The sequence below is a fragment of the Rhinopithecus bieti genome, unplaced genomic scaffold (genome assembly GCF_001698545.2).
Source record: "Rhinopithecus bieti isolate Rb0 unplaced genomic scaffold, ASM169854v2 scaffold_6708, whole genome shotgun sequence".
In the NCBI taxonomy this organism is placed as follows: domain Eukaryota; kingdom Metazoa; phylum Chordata; class Mammalia; order Primates; family Cercopithecidae; genus Rhinopithecus; species Rhinopithecus bieti.
Genome location: NW_016806329.1, coordinates 767,910 through 784,207, shown reverse-complemented (window position 1 = coordinate 784,207; position 16,298 = coordinate 767,910). Strand labels below are relative to the sequence as shown.

The 16,298-nt window shown below is 42.7% G+C and overlaps 1 protein-coding gene across 1 annotated transcript in view; it reads right to left on the bottom strand.

Annotated features, from left to right (window-relative positions):
• Positions 1 to 1,522: 1,522 nt before the first annotated feature.
• The window catches only part of TSPAN5 (tetraspanin 5), a 188,800-nt gene continuing 174,024 nt past the window's right edge, over positions 1,523 to 16,298 (bottom strand). The window contains exons 4-8 of the mRNA XM_017875490.1: positions 11,918 to 12,088; positions 9,354 to 9,479; positions 7,078 to 7,125; positions 6,854 to 6,970; positions 1,523 to 3,722 (exon numbers count right to left, since the gene is read on the bottom strand). Of these exons, the coding sequence (XP_017730979.1) occupies positions 3,657 to 3,722; positions 6,854 to 6,970; positions 7,078 to 7,125; positions 9,354 to 9,479; positions 11,918 to 12,088 (528 nt within the window). The 3' untranslated portion in view covers positions 1,523 to 3,656. The remainder of the gene's footprint in view (positions 3,723 to 6,853; positions 6,971 to 7,077; positions 7,126 to 9,353; positions 9,480 to 11,917; positions 12,089 to 16,298) is intronic.

Here is a 16,298-nt window from a genome sequence, read left to right as displayed (position 1 = left end):
GGCTTCGTGGAATAAATGACAAGGAGAGCTGGGGTGGCCTGCCAGGTCACTGGGCTCCAGCTCCTCATTGTTCAGCCCACAGGCTTCCCAGGGTGCCTGTCCAAGTCAGCCGGAAACAGACGAAACTGCAAAATCACTCCATTCCTGCCCACACAAACACAGGGAAATGAATGATCACTTTGCATAAGAAACCTCCAAGAGACACTTTAAGGATCCCCTTGAGGAAAGGACACCTGGGACCTGTGGCAGGAAGAAGGCTGAAAGAAAAGCCCGGGTTTATTATTCCCTGGGAGAAGGAAGAGGAAGAACAAAGGAAATGCACTTTAGTACTTCATGATGCAAAATTCTTTTTAATTTCTGAGTTCACATTTAAAACTGTATATTTTAAATTATAGAAGAAATGATGTTAGTGGTAACCAGTCCAACAACAGAAATAGGGAAATTTAATAAGCTTCCCCTAAAGTCTACCTTCTACACACTGAAGAAGCTTCCTCCAAGTTTTTGAGTTTTATAGACAAAGCATCCTTTTACTTCTGAGCTGTCATTTTTTCTCCTTTGTTAGCTTATAGTTTGCAACAAGCAAAGCGGGCCAATGTAGACAATAAGAAAACTCAAGAAGCAGGGATCGGCCATCTCCAATCACCACTGATAAATTTCCTTAAAATCAAAATAACATTGTTGTTTCAAATATATGAGAAATGAGGCAAAATGTTTCTTGAACAAGTCTGACACTATGCTGTCAGGATCTAAGTGTGCTATATGAACCTTAACAATTGTTTTCATTTGATCTTTGAAAAAAGTCTTTAATCAGTTCTAACGACAGAAGTCTTCTTCTGCAGTGATAATTCACAATGAAAGACATTTAAGCTGACATTCCTCTAATGGGTTTTTAAGATTCCAGCTCCAAGGGACTGTGAGAAATTATTTTCTTATAAAAAAGGTTGTGAATATTATCAACATTTATCTAAGCCCATAAGTCATAAATCCCACCAGGCATTAAATTTTCAAGGGAGCTTTTAAAACATATATACCCTGTCTCCCACTCCAGAACTGCTAGGGGTAAGGTCGGGGGAATCTGTATTTCACATGGTCCCCAAGTGATTGTAACCAGCAGATGACCTCATGGGCAGAGATTTCCTACATACAGGGCTCTGGCCTCTGTGTCTTGGCCTCTGTGTCTTGTCAGTCAGCATTTGTAAGTGCAAAGGAACCTTTCCCTTCCCAACTACAAAATCTTACCTTTCTGTTTCCCCTCCTAGAAAACCGGATCAGAACAATGCTTCTCAAAATGTAGTTCCCAAACGAGCCACAAACAGCATCACCTACGATCTTATCAGAATACAAATTCTCCAGCCCCACCTCAGACCTACTAAGTTAGAAATTATGGGCATGGAGCAAATGCATTCATGTGTTTTAACAAGTCCTCCCAGTGATCCTGACACCTGCTAAAGTTTGAGAACCACTGGATTAAAAAATTTCACAATTTCAAGAAAGAAGTAATGAAGAAAGACACAACTCCATGTAAGGTAGAACCAAGTTTATTAATGACAGCCTTTATTACAATCACTCTCAAGTGTAAAAAATAAAGGGTGATTAATTAATATTTAAAACTCACTCGGACTTGCTGTTTGGCCTTTCAGTGAATGTGCCAAAGGGCAGGGATCTTGCCTGATTCTGAATCAACTGGCCAGATGGAGTTCACTGGAGAATGAGGCAATCAACAAAAAAGACAAACAATGCCAACTGGAGAGCTCGTGTCTTCTCCATGTTGGCAGGACATTACAAAATGGCAACTGTGGTGGGGGCAGAGATGAAGTCAGACAACCTTACAGTCGGAATAAGACGTGAACACCTCTACCTATACAGAGACAAAAACACACACATGCAGAGCCATACACACACCAAACTGTGAACACAGTTTTGAAAAGAATTTTCTTTCTGTCCTTTCTCTGAGCAGACTGACACATTCATCAGCCACCACCACGCACCATGGGGCTGAAATGGAAAACCTCGCTTAATTTCCACAAAGTATGCTAGCTGGCTGCCCAGTTATGTGCTGGCAAATCTGTCCGCACCGAAAAATGTGCCTGTGGTTTTCCCAGCGTTCCACAGACTGGTATCTGCTCCCCAGGAGGGCAACATCCGGTGGACACCAGCTGGATTAAAATCTAGAGGGCAAAACTCATTCCTCCCACCTAAAGTGGGGGCAGGAGAGGCAGCACCAGGAAGTGGTTTTCCACTTTGTGTTACACAGTACTTGCCCCAGTTCAACGCGTTCCCCTCCAAAGTATTTGTGCTTTGATACCATCCTGATGGTTAGTCTGCAATAAGAGAACTGAAGGAGCTATGGCCATGCACCATTTTCTATTTTTTAATAAAAGCAAACTAAAGAGGAAGAAAAAGAAACCATTAGGAGCTTTTGACTGGGTCAATGTTGTTTCAAAATTGGGTTTAATTCCATTCAAAGAGAAAGAAGGGGAGGGTGCAGAAGAGGCCACTCAGATCGACTCTGGAAGAGATCACTGAGACCAGGGAAGCGTTTGGATGGTACAGCTGGTCTCTTCCCAGCCAGGCTGGGAGGACATGCCACAACCTCCCAAGGCTGTGAACCTAGGAAATAAGTGTTGACCAAATAACATATTTCAATGCTTGTAGAAAAGCCGGCAGGAAAGGGAGATGATAGATTCAGATTCACAGGTCATGCAGGTTAAGATTTTATCAAAAATTAATGCTTGAGCTGAGTAAGAAAACACTAAAATTTAAGTGGAACCATATCATAGCTTTCACCTTTGGAAGACGAAAAACAACAAACATACAAAACAAAATGACCCAGAGTATTCCAGAGTTTCCAAAATTCAACTGCTAATTTTGGCAGGGTGAGAAGAAGGGGTGGTATTTAACCGATACCTCCTTCATTAACCTCATTTTCTCCTTGAATTTCACTGATAAAGCTCAGGCCTACTTAGAAAAACGATCAGTCCTGCTAAAATATAGCCTCATGAAGTCTTCTGATGCCCTTGCTCGGTGCACATGAAATACACAACTTCTGTTACAAGGAGACTTTCCAGGATAGACCAAGTGTGCTCGCCCGAGTGACTTGAATACCATCACAAAATCTGAACCCAAGACGAGTTGTTTTCTTCTTCAGATCAGAGTGGCACGTGTTTCCTAAAATGCACATGGAGGGATGCTGACAAACCACTGCCCTCCCAGGTGAGGGGCTGAGTCTTTGAGGAGATGCACTCCTTCAGACCATGGAACAGAAGGTGGTCCGTCCAAGGTGTGGCGAAGAGCAAAGCTGCCTTCCCAGCCCTCCAGTTACAGAAAATGAGAACAAGACTGCATTTTCCGCACATTCAAGTACATCTGGGTCCCCCACCCTCCCTTTTTTTCTTTTTTGGTAAGCATCCAACTGTCCATAAATTCATGGCTACAGTAGAGATTCACGGCACGACTTTCATACTGGTTATTTTTGTTTTTTAATTCTGTCAGTGAGCAGCATTTCCCAGTTTTACCCCACGAATGGCAGCTCCATTAGGCGAGACTGCGGGCTGCATCTGTGATTAGGTCCGTGCAGCTTGAAGATGAGTTCCGCACGCGGGAGGGTCCCAAAAGCTGGGTCTGTCCAGTGTCTTGCAGCAGCGGTTGCAGGGGCTCTACCAGCTCGCCCTGACAGCTTCGATATCGCTAACCAAATTCTGGGCCAGGCATATCCCAAAAATCTGAGAAAGGAAGAAAATGTGAGTCAAACAGTGACACTCGTAACTTTTACCCCTGGCCACTGTGTCCCATTTTTTTTTAAATTGTTGATTTTTGAAATTTAAGATGTAATTCATATGTGGTACAAAGCATCCTTGCAATGTGTATAATTCAGTGGCTCTTAGTATATTCACAAAGCTATGCAACTATCACCACTATCTAATCACAGAACATTTCATGACCCCAAAAAGAAACCCAGTACCTGTGAGCAGTCATTCCCATCCCACCATCCCTACAGACCTGGCAACCACTATTCCACTTCACATTCCCATCCCACCATCCCTACAGACCCGGCAACCACTATTCCACTTCCTGCCTCCATGGATTTGCCTCTTCAGGACATTTCATATCAAGGGAATCATATAATACGGGGCTTTTGTGACTGTTTTTTTCATGTAGCAAAATATTTTCAAGGTTCATACACATGTACTATTAATTTATTCCTTTGGATGGCTGAATGATATTCCATGGCATGGATATGCCACATTTTGTTTACTCCTCAGTTGATGGGTATTTGCATTGCTCTCACATTTTGGCAATTATGAATAATTCTGCTATGAACACGAGCATACAAGTTTTTGGGCAAATATGTTCTCAAATCTTTTGGGTACACTCCTAGGAGTAGAATTGCTGACTCATATGGTATCTCTATATTTAACTTTTGAGAAACTGCTAAATTGTTTCCCAAAGAGGTTGCAACATTTTCATTTCCATCAGCAACATATGAGGGTTTCATTTTCTCCACATCCTTGCCAATACTTTGTTATTGTCCGTCTTTTTTATTCTAACCACTTCAAAGAGTATGAAGTATGTGGCTTTGAATTGCATTTCCTTAATGACTACTGACATGGGCATCTTTTCATGTGCTTATTAGCCATTTAAATCTTTTTTTTTTTTTTTGAGACGGAGTCTCCTTCTGTCCCCCAGGCTGCTGGAGTGCAGTGGCATGATCTCAGCTCACAGCAAGCTCCGCGTCCCGGGTTCACGCCATTCTCCTGCCTCAGCCTCCTGAGTAGCTGGGACTACAGGTGTCCACCACCACGCCCGGCTAATTTTTTTGCATTTTTAGTAGAGACGGGGTTTCACCATGTTAGCCAGGATGGTCTCGATCTCCTGACTTCATGATCCGCCCGCCTTGGCTGCCCAAAGTGCTGGGATTACAGGCGTGAGCCACCGTGCCCGGCCTTTTTTATTGTTGAGTTTTAAAAGTTATTTATATTTTCTAGATACTAGGAGTTATCTTTTCACATTCTTGATGGTATCATTTTCAGCACAGTTTTTAATTTTGAAGTTCCATTTATTTACATTTGTGTCGTTGCTTATGCTTTTGATGTCATATCTAAGAAGACACTGCTTAATCCAAAGTCACAAATATTTATGCCTATGTTTTCTTCTGGAGTTCTACAGTGTTAGAGGGGGAAAAAAAAAAAGTCTTTGCTTTGAGTTAATTTTTACATATGGCGTGAGTTAGGAGTCTAAATTCATAATTTTGCATATCCAGTTTTCCCAGTACCATTTGTTGAAATGACTGCTCTTTCCCTATTGAATGGTTTTGGTTCCCTTGTCAAAAATCAACTGACCATACATGTATGAGCTTATTTCTTCTTCTTTTTTATTTTTTATTTTTGAGACAGGATCTTGCTCTGTCACCCAGGCTAGGGTGCAATGGCACAATCTCAGCTCACTGCAACCTCCCAGGCTCAAGTGGTCCTCCCTCCTCAGCCCCCCAAGTAGCTGGGACCACAGGTATGTGCCACCACACTGGGCTCATTGTTTTATTTTTACTTTTTGTAGAGACAAGGTCTTGCTATGTTGCTCAGGCTGGTCTTGAACTCCAGAGCTAAAGTCATCCTCCTGCCTTGGTCCCTCAAAGTGCGGGATTATATTCATGAGCTACCACACCTGGCTTGGTTTTATTTCTTGATTTTTCAATTTTATTCCACTTATCTATATGGCTAATCTTACTCAAGTACACACTATGTTGATTACTGTATAGCTTTGTACTAAGTTTTTAATTGAGTAGTGCGAATTCTCCAACTTTGTTTTACTTTTGCAAATTTGTTTTGGCTATCATGGGTCCCTTGCTTTTCCACAGGAATTTTAGGATCAGCTTGTCCATTGTTGCTAAAAAGTGGTTATAATTTTGATAGGGATTACACTGAATCTGTAGATCAACTTGAGGAGTGTTGTTACCTTAATAATATGAAGTGTTGTAATTGTGAACATAGGATATCTTTATATTTACTTAGGTCTTCTTTAATTAGTTTCAACTATGTGCTCTTAGGAAAGTATCACACCAACAACATGAAGAGTCCAGCTCTTGAGACTGGCCAGTAGGAAAAGTTGGTGCTCCCTTCCTTCACTAGCACTTTGGCAAGGTGGTTCAGGGAGAAAAAGGGTTATGACATCTCTGTGAAACTCCCCAAAACCTTAACATCACCACTGAGATCTACTTCTAACTATGCATGTTTGACTCAGTTGCCACAATGCAGTATTATTGAACCCATGTAAACGATGGAATGCCTGCAGGCAACTACTGATCTAATTAATGTCTCCATCTTAGAAAAAGACAAGGTTTCCTAAAGTATTTCATGATAGTAGCATCTAAACTTAAGAGCTTTAATAAAACACAAACCAGGCCGGGCACGATGACTCACACCTGTAATCCCAGCACTTTGGGAGACCGAAGCAGGCGGATCACAAGGTCAGGAGATTGAGACCATCCTGGCTAACATGGTGAAACCCCATCTCTACTAAAAATACAAAAAATTAGCCAGGTGAGGTGGCGGGCGCCTGTAGTCCCAGCTACTCTGGAGGCTGAGGCAGGAGAATGGCGTGAACCCGGGGGCGGAGCTTGCAGTGAGCTGAGATCCGGCCACTGCACTCCAGCCTGGGCGACATAGTTAGACTCCATCTTATTCATAAATAAATAAATAAATAAATAACACACACCAAATCGTTTAGGTCTGTTCCTTGGCCCTCCAATGTCTTAAAAACTATGACAACCAAGGTTTTTAAGCAAAGCTCCGATCCTGGCAAGGGCTCTCACAGGGCATTATTTCCCTGTGATATCCATAAAGGACCCTTATCTTACCTGCAGCAACGCAATGCCTATGAAAATACCAGCAACGATGGTTAAATTGTCCTGCAACCACTTCTCAAACTGGGGCACACAGCCTTTCGTGTAGATTACAATCTGCTGGTCAACTTCCTTCACAAGGGAAGAGGAGAGCACACTGTCACAGATAGAGCACCAGGCACAGGCCAAAGCTCCTCCAACACCCTTTGTGCTAAGCAACAAGATGAGATTCCACTTACTGGTTTTTGCCTGGCATCATAGCCACACTGAGTGTTGATGACATCTTCCTAGTGAAGAAAGGAAAGAGAAAAGTGAAATTTACTCATTAGACAGAAAGCCCACCTAGAAATGAGCAGAAGACTTCTGTTATGCATTAGTAATAAAATGTGTATCTGAGCACAAAGACTGCAGCACTGTGTTAAACACTTTATATACATGACCCCATGTCATTATTGTGACAATCTTCAGAAGTAGGTATTAAAATATGCCCCATTTTACAAATCAGGAAAACTAAGGCTTGGGGAATATCAGAAAAGACAGCAAGTCTATCACACAGGAGGCTCAAGTTTCAAAGTGGTGCCAACCTCAAGAAGCTTATGGGATTTAGGGAACTGGAGACACAGATAAAAAACGTAACTTAAAGGGCACCGTAAATCTTCATGTATGCTCTTTTGGATGGACTGCTACTTTTAATCTGTATACTTCTACATTACCTAAATGGTTTTTCAATGAGCTTTTAATAATTAAAAAAACAAAACAATGCCCTGATTACATAATCACATGGACAACTTCATGTCTCACAGAGTCTGATCAGAAACATGTTTCCACTTTTTTGGGTTAGTTCATTTTCCTCCTCTGCAGGGTGTGGGGCAGATTTTATTAGCTTAGAGCACAAGGAATGAACTAGCTCTACCCAGAGGATCTGTAGGTGAAAGGGGAAGCATTAATGCCTCTGAGAACACAGAATTCTCCCAAGGGGATGTTAACATGGGACAGGAATTGGCGACAGGAGGCACGCTGTGTGGCACCTGCTGGCCAGTGCAAGGCCACCGGGATGAGCCCCTCAAGCTCTGAGCGGGCACTCTGCCTCCATGTGGCTCTCCTCAGAAGGGAGAGGAGGTTTGAGCTGGCAGGAAAGGGCAGCTGGCGGGGCAGCACAGTCCTTAATGACTTTGTCTCCTCTTTCAGACCAAGAGAAACAGCCGAGGTGGTCCCGCGGGGGCAGCCTGCAGGAGGTTCTGCTTTTCCACTCCAAGACCACAGCTCCTTTTAAGAGCTCCACAGCCTCCATCATAAGGAGGAGCAACCCCACTGAGCTCATCAGCACCCACTTGCCTCTGCTTCTGGGGGGTAAGGGTGAGCCTTGGGGAGTACATTTGGAGACTACAGGGCCAGAGAACCGTTGAGGAGTCCCAGAAGGGCTCTGCAGTTAGGAGCACATAGAGATGCACGGAGTAACCGCTCATGCTTGTCATTCTAACACTAGATAGTTACTTTTTTTTTTTTTTAAAGAAATGTGGTCTCACTCTGTCACCAGGATGGAGTGCAGTGGCATGATCATGGCTCACTGCAGCCTCAGACTCCTGGGTTCAAGTGATCCTCTCGTTTCAGCCTCCAGAGTAGATGGGACCACAGGTGTGTGCCACTACATATGGCTAATTTTTTAATTTTTTTAGTAGAGATGGGGTCTCACTATGTTTCTCAGGCTGGTCTTTAACTCCTGGGCTCAAGGGATCCTCCCACCTCAGCCTCCCAAAGGGCTGGGATTCCAGGTGTGAACTACTACGCCTGGCTTAAGAATTGCATTTTAAGTCATTCTATATACCAGGCACGATTTGACCCAAAATATAATTAAACCTGTGGTGAAAGTGAGAGATTTATAGATTTTATATTTTATTCCTTTTTATAATAAAATGCAAACTGCATGACTGTAGTCATGATGGCATTCAGGAGTCCAGGCAGCTGTGGTCTTCCCACACAGCAGTCCAGCCCTATTTTGTCTCGAACTCTCCTCTTACTTCTAATAGTTTCCCTAGAACTAAGCCAAAAAGAAAAGGGTTACTAACCCCAAACCAATGCAGAGAGCTCTCATATGAGCCTGCCCCTCTCACAAAGAAAGGCTAACAGATGGTACAGGCAGGTTGCCTGGGTCTCATATTCCACTCCATTGCCTGCTAGCAGTGCAAGCTTGGGAAAGTCACTTACACCTCATGTGCCTTGATTTCTTCCCCCTGAAAAGGGAGGGTATTGGTGGTATCTGCCAGTAGGAATGTGCCCAACTTAAATGAGCCAACTCACATAAAGGCTTAGAATAGGAACCAGCACACACTGCTAAATTAATGCCAGCAATTATTACTCCTACTAGGAAGATTTGAGCACTATACCCCCTACAGGAGCTACAAATAGGAGTAACCAGGTAAGAAGAGGTTTCAACAAAAAAATCACTCTGCTCGTCCCATGCACACTCTCAGCATGATGTACAGAGTAGGCCAATAGTTCGCTGGCATTCACTTACTGCGGGATCTTTAGTGCAGCAGGAGAATGGAACGCCACATCGCTCTCGACTTGCATTGGAATCTGTGCAATTGAAGTAAATATTTAGGTTCCAATCATCAGCTCCAAAAGCCCCACAGCACTGCCACTAGAGCAAACAGGAAAGAATTAGAACATCCCAACTTGGAGGCAAGCAGGTGCCTACACTCACACCCGCTAAACGACACCCAGCTTCTGCCAGCTCTGACCTTCTTCTCTGTCCCAGACTTTATTTTTAAGCCAAATGGAACCTAAATGGCCCATACAAAAGCTTCCAAATTAATTAAGGGTGAAGGTTTGCAGGGATGCGTTGGCACATGATTTAGACAACTGATGAGACCCGTGGTGTTAGGTGGAAGAAGGGCAGAGCAGCTGTACAGCAGGGCTGAGTTAGAACAAGATCTGTTTGGCTTGGGCACGTCATTCTAGAAGGAGAAACAAGAACATTCTAGAAGGGTAAATAAGACACAAACAACAGTGGTAGTGACTGAAGGAGGCAACTGGGGTTATGGGTGGGCTACCTATAGGCTTACTTTTTCAGAGTTTTGATCTCCACATTCTAATAGTTTTTTAAAGATCTGTTTTGTTTTATGGAGGTATAACTGACATACAATAAATTGCACATTTTAAAGTATACAGTTTGATAAATTTTGACATCTGTATACGTCACAAAACCATCACCACAATCAATGGATATATAGTTAATATATCCATTACCACCAAAAATTTTAGAGGTTAGCTTTTCATCATATTTGTTTCTACTCTGAATTTTTTTAAAAACAAGAGCATGTGTTTTACATTTTCAACTTTAAAAAGTCAGTCTTCCAATTAAAATATCATAAAACAAGCAGTTAAATTCAGTGGTTCTTAAATGGGGCCTGAGTGGTAGGGTTCTACAAACTTGCAGGTCTTTATATACCTGCACTGAAAAGTCAGGTAGGCTGAGCTTGGACTTGGACAGCGGTGTCTGTGGCATTTATGTATAAGGCAGTACCAGAGGGCAAGCAGAAGTCCAGGGAATGGTAGCATACAGAAGCCCTTTCCTCACTTCCCTGGGATGCACTTTCTCTACTTCTCTAAGTTAAATAAATATCAACCCTCAACCATTTGAAGACCTTCTGGGCCAATAGCTACTTCTAAACATTACATTCCATGATGCAAAAAGAAAGTCACATGAAACTGTAGTATTTCCATATAAAGCACACAGCATTCCAAGATAACATGGTCCCTCCAGGGCTTGGGTTGTGCATTTCAAGGTGTGCCCACAAAGCTCCATCAATGTGTCATGCAATCCAGTCAGGAATAATGCCTGGAAAAGGATTATTAGGGAGCCCACACCCATTAAGACCTAATAAAACAGTGAAGTCAGCTGAGGACATGAATCAGGGCTTAATTTCCCACTTAAGGTACAGCTTACTCCAGGACGAAATGTTGCTGCCACTGAACAAAACCACATAACCCAGCTCAGTTCTGAGTGCCTAAGGAAGGGGTTGGCCTCCCTCATGACGCATGTCGACATGGCTGCTGCCTCCCTTCATCACAGGCAGAAAACTGTCCAACCCCAAGAAGGCTACCATTCACTGGGCTTCTGCTTGCCCTCTGGCCCTGCCACATACATAAATGCCACAGACACCACTGTCCAAGTCCAAGCTCAGCCTACCCGGCTTTTCAGTGCAGGTATATAAAGACCTGCAAGTTTGTAGAACCCTACCACCCTAAGCCTAATATAAAAACATGTATGTCTCATGAGTGTCATAATATCCCTGTGAGTCAGATAGTAGCTAGTATTATTTCCATTTTACTATTCGGGAAATAGGTCAAGGTCCTGTGAGCCCAGGGTCCCTTATCAGATTTTGGCACTAGACCTGTGTCTTTTGGTCCCTTGCATTCTGAGTGAAACAGGACATCTGCTGCTTTGCTGGCACTGAAGGAGCCATTTCACAGGCATGCTCAGAGACCAGAGGGAGTGGACTCCAATGTTCAGGGACCAGAGGGAGTGGCCGGGATTCCACCGCGCCGATTCTTCACTTGTTAGAAGCTACTAGGACTTAGGAGTTTCCGAGCTTTTGCTTTTAACTGCACGTGCAATAATAATATTTGGATAGGCACATTTTAGGAACTCTGTGGCAAATGATTCTGTTAAGTAGAATATTATGAGCTGTGAAATATCAAGGATTACCAAAAAAGGGGGCAAGGAATAAGAAAGAATCCATATTTAATAACCAACTAAAACTTTAAACCTGGAGCAAAACAATGTTCCTCAAATGCAAATAGGAAAGGACAGCCGTGATTAGAACTTTTTGCTCAAGCGTTTTCTTCTTTGTTCCTCTAACTTAACAGAAGTTGAAACAAGTGAAAATAGGACATTTCCATTTAGAATACAAATCCCGTAAGTCATAGAGCAAGTTGGAAAATAATAAACAAACAAACACCCATGCAGAATAGTCAGGTAGTTTCCAGCTGGCAGATGCAGAAACCAGGAGGGATATTCACTGGGGTCATCGTTCAGAGAACTTTCAACTGGAAAACAAACCACTTTAAACTTACATATTCCTGGGTGAAGTCTATGAGGTTTTGCAAATCAATGTCATCCCGATATGCTCTGATGTTGTTGTTTATAAAGAAATACAGCTGGTCTTTGATCCAGTCTTTGAAAACAAATGCTAGTACTCCGGCAGTGAGCTCCAGGAAGAAAATAATTCCCAGGAACACAGAAAACTAAGACGAAAGACACACAGAGAACAGTTATAAGGCTATTTTGATCATATATAGCTAAATGGTTACTCTCTAAACAGGTTTGTATTTACATTGGATTGTTATACATCTCCAAAGTAGATAATCTTCAGTTTCTGCTGATTCATTAATAGAATATTACACTCCAAGAAAGGACTTTTAAAAATCATTTCATAATCACATTTTAGGGTCTCTAGTGTTCCATTTGGTAATTAACCAACAAAGCCCATAAGCAAACATGGATAAGAATTTCTCATTAGACCCACATTAAGGCCTAATGAATTTCTCATGATTAATGTACTGCCAGATGCTTGAACAATGATCTGACATCATCTCTAGTAAGCTTCTGTAACTTGAAAGATAGATTATTCCAATATTTTAAGATCGCCTGTCATTTGTTACTGTGGCCTTGATTCTCTATGCAATATATTCCTTTTATGGATTCAGACACCATTTTAATTCTCTTTTGCACCTACTATACAGGGTAAAGTAACAGATGTGTTCATCTTAGATGAAGGGGTCAAAGAGGAAGTAGTGGGATGGGCAGTGACTGTGAAATGAAAATTATTTCCCATCATAAAAACAAAATGAAACCCCTGAGTTGAAGGCTTTCCTGGGAATGCTAGCTGTGCTTGCCTTCCTCTAGGAAGCATGGGCCCCAGCAAGCTTTTAAGTGACATCAAAATGCAGCCAAGGGGAGACTTCTGCTTAATGTAGACAACAACAGGTCTAAAAGAAGGGCTCAAGACCATGAGGCAATGTGGTAACTGCCCGTAACTCTGGAGAAATTTCCCTTCCATCTAGAAGACTCAGAAGAGTCTCAGCTTAGTCATATCGACTTACTGCTCACGCCCACTGTTTTTTCCACCTCCTACCATCCTGTATTCTTAACCTTTTCAAAATTTGTTGTTAAAATAGATTATGAGAAATGAGCTGTGAAGGGTACACTGAGCAGAGAAGATACAATGAACAGAGGGTACACTGTGGGTAAACTTCTGGTGACAACAGCAGAGAGGGTGACATGGTGCCACAACTGCTGGGCAGAGGTCCTCAAGGCCACATGCAGAACAGTGAGCAGCTGAGGAGGCAGGGGGTGCTCAGGTGGTCTGCGGCTCTATCTTCAGCAAGCTGACAAGGAGCTGCTGGCCAAGAGAAAAACGTATTGGGGAGTGGTGCAAAGGAAACAACAGTTACTCATTAAAAGAACAAAAGACAAAAAGCATTTATTCATTCAGCAAACATCTACTGAATGACCCACAATGGGTCAGGCCCTGAGGGAGGTGGGCTTTGCAGAAGCAAGGATGAATAAGACCATACCCCTTGCCTTCAAAGATGTCCCAGTCTTACATGATTAGGAAGGCTAGGGCAGGGAGTGGGGATCTGCAGGCATTAGATGTCTGCAGATCTCACAGTGTTTGTCTAGGGTGCCGAGTACTGCTCTGTGAGGGCAAGGGAGGAGGGGTGGAAGGTGGAAGTAAGCGCTTGGCAAAGTTTTTGGACTCCCAGGTTTAGGCCCCAATTCTAGACCCTCCAGCTCAGCCCTTCAGGTTTCCCGAGAGTTCCTGGTTACATATCCTTCATGAACTCACCAGAAATGGAATTTAAACAGTTCTTAATTATCATCGGTGATGCCAAAAATTTCAATTTAAACTTTCCCCAATCTAGAAAAATGACCAGAAAAAATATCACACCACTTCTGCTCAATGCCTACCCTACAGTGTAAATAACTCCTTGCCCTGTATTAGGTACCACCTTAAGCATGTAAATATGAATTATGAATTATCACAGTACAGAAATGACAAAATTATAGCTATCATGCATGAGCACACGCAGGAAACACCAAGTCAGGGAAAGATTTTAATTTGCTTTTTGTTCTCACCTCCATAAAGGTTAATTGCATTTTACAGTTCCCCTGGTAAATTTTCTCTTCATGTTACATAATATACATACCAAAAGTTGAGTCCAAATTCAATTCATATAAAATATTTGGCAGATACCTACACGCCCCAGGCCCTGCTGAGCTAATTTCCTCTATTTCCAAAGGTGCAGAGACTGACTCACAGGCTTCATCCTAGAGCCTCGGTCAGCTAAGAAGGTCTGTTTCCATTTTGCAGTACCTTAGTTCCTGGATTTTCCCTCAGCAGTTCTCCTAGGGACATCAGATCTTTGGAGCTATTGGGAGTCCTGTGGACGTTTACTTACTACTTATCTCATACCTCCTGTTTGAAGATTATTCCAGGCCAGTTTTTATTGTTTGTACTAAATGGAGAGAGGCCATTTAAGATATTTTTCAAGTCTTAAAAGCCAAGAAACAATACAATTCTCTTCATTTCCAACATGAGACTTTATAAATTAAGGTGCTGATTTAGAGAAATGTGTAGTTTTCTGCCTATTCAGTCAACACTAGACATTTCAATTATAAGAAATGATAAACTATATTAAAGGGGTTACCACTATAAATGAAACTACATTAAAGTAAATCACAATTAACGGGACTGAGCAGGTGCAGTGGCTCATGCCTGTAATCCCAGCACTCTGGGAAGCTGAGCCAGGTGGATCACTTGAGGTCTGGAGTTCAAGACCAGCCTGGCCAACATGGTGAAACCCCATCTCTACTAAAAATAAAAAAATTATCCAGGGATGGTGGTAGGCTCCTGTAATCCCAGCTACTCGGGAGGCTGAGGCAGGAGAATCACTTGAATCCAGGAGGCAGAGGTTGTGGTGAGCCAAGATCACGCCACTGTACTCCAGCCTGGCAGCAAGAGTGAAACTCCATCTCAAAAAAAAAAAAAAAAAAAAAGGATCCCACATTTTGGGGGATGGAGGCTGAAACCGATAAAATAGTGGCAACAGATGAGTATGACCAGGACCCAATCAGGCTACAGGAAAGGTGGCGAGGTAAGTTGGCCAGGTGAGCTGAGCACGGGAGCACTGAGATGCCTCATGCCAAGAAGACTGGCAGGTTGGCAGGTAGCGATTGGGACAGAGCTCTCCTGGGGGCTCCCCAGGTTTCTGACTAGGTGAAGAATGAAGCATTTGGTTATGTGTGTATATGTGTGTGAGAGAGAGAAAGAGACAGCGAGAGAGAGTGTGTGTGTGTGTGTGTGTGTGTAGCAAAGGAGGGATCTGGCAGATAAGGCAGATGGAGTCTTAGGAAACTAGCTACAGCCACTGTGGTCCAGTGTATCCACAAGAGAGAACCAGCTGCTTGTGAATGTATCTGTAAGACCAGGTACCCCTTGGTTTTCCTTGTTAGAATGAGTCATGCTAATTTTCAGGCTAAATAGCCTCCAAAAGCTTCTCCGAGCCAGAGCTGCTCAGAAATGGGCTGCCCTGGGTGGGGCACAGCGTGTACCCTCTTCTCAGGGATGTTTAAGAAAAGATGCTGGAGGATGATGTGGCAGAAATGCTGGGGAAGACAATCACACATTACATGACTATTGGACTACTTCTCGGATTTTTTTTTTTTTTAATGAAAATGTCCCTGGATGATGATGTGTCAATAAAAGTTGGGAATAATTCTGGTAACAGGAAATATTACACTGCAACCGTTCTCCAGAAATCTCTACCATCCTTCCTCAGCAAATGAAGGTGGGTGCTTTGGATCCTTTCTCTGTCCTTAGAAAGGGGAATGGATGCTTCGTATAGAGGGCTATGATTCAGACGCCCACCAGAGTGCCAGACTCCACACTGACAGGCACATTTGGCTACATTCAACAACCCTATTTAAGATACATAAATGGCACATGCCATTTTTTTCTCCTTTGAAAGAAGTCTCCAACACAAAGGCTTTCACTTTTCATTCTCTATTTTAACTTTAAATACCAATGAACCCCCTGGTGAAAACTCTCCTCTACAAACATTCACTCAGACAGTGATCACACCAACCCCACCACATCTAAAAATTACAAAGGAGAACTTTGTACCAGCTAAGGACAAAGGAGCTTTACCTTTTAGTGTTTCGCCATATTTAGCAGAACCTACTGCTTAACAGATTTAATCTGGACAGGCCACAGTCACTGTGCTTTTGCCTGGTTTCTCCAAACCAATGGCCTGCACAGCTCCCCACTTACTATGTGCATTAAAACGGTGGGGAGGAATCAATTAGAAGAAAAATACATATACCTACCTTAGTCCTGAAGATATCTTAGGGAATGGAATCTAAGTCTGTGATATATATGCACAAAATCTCCAT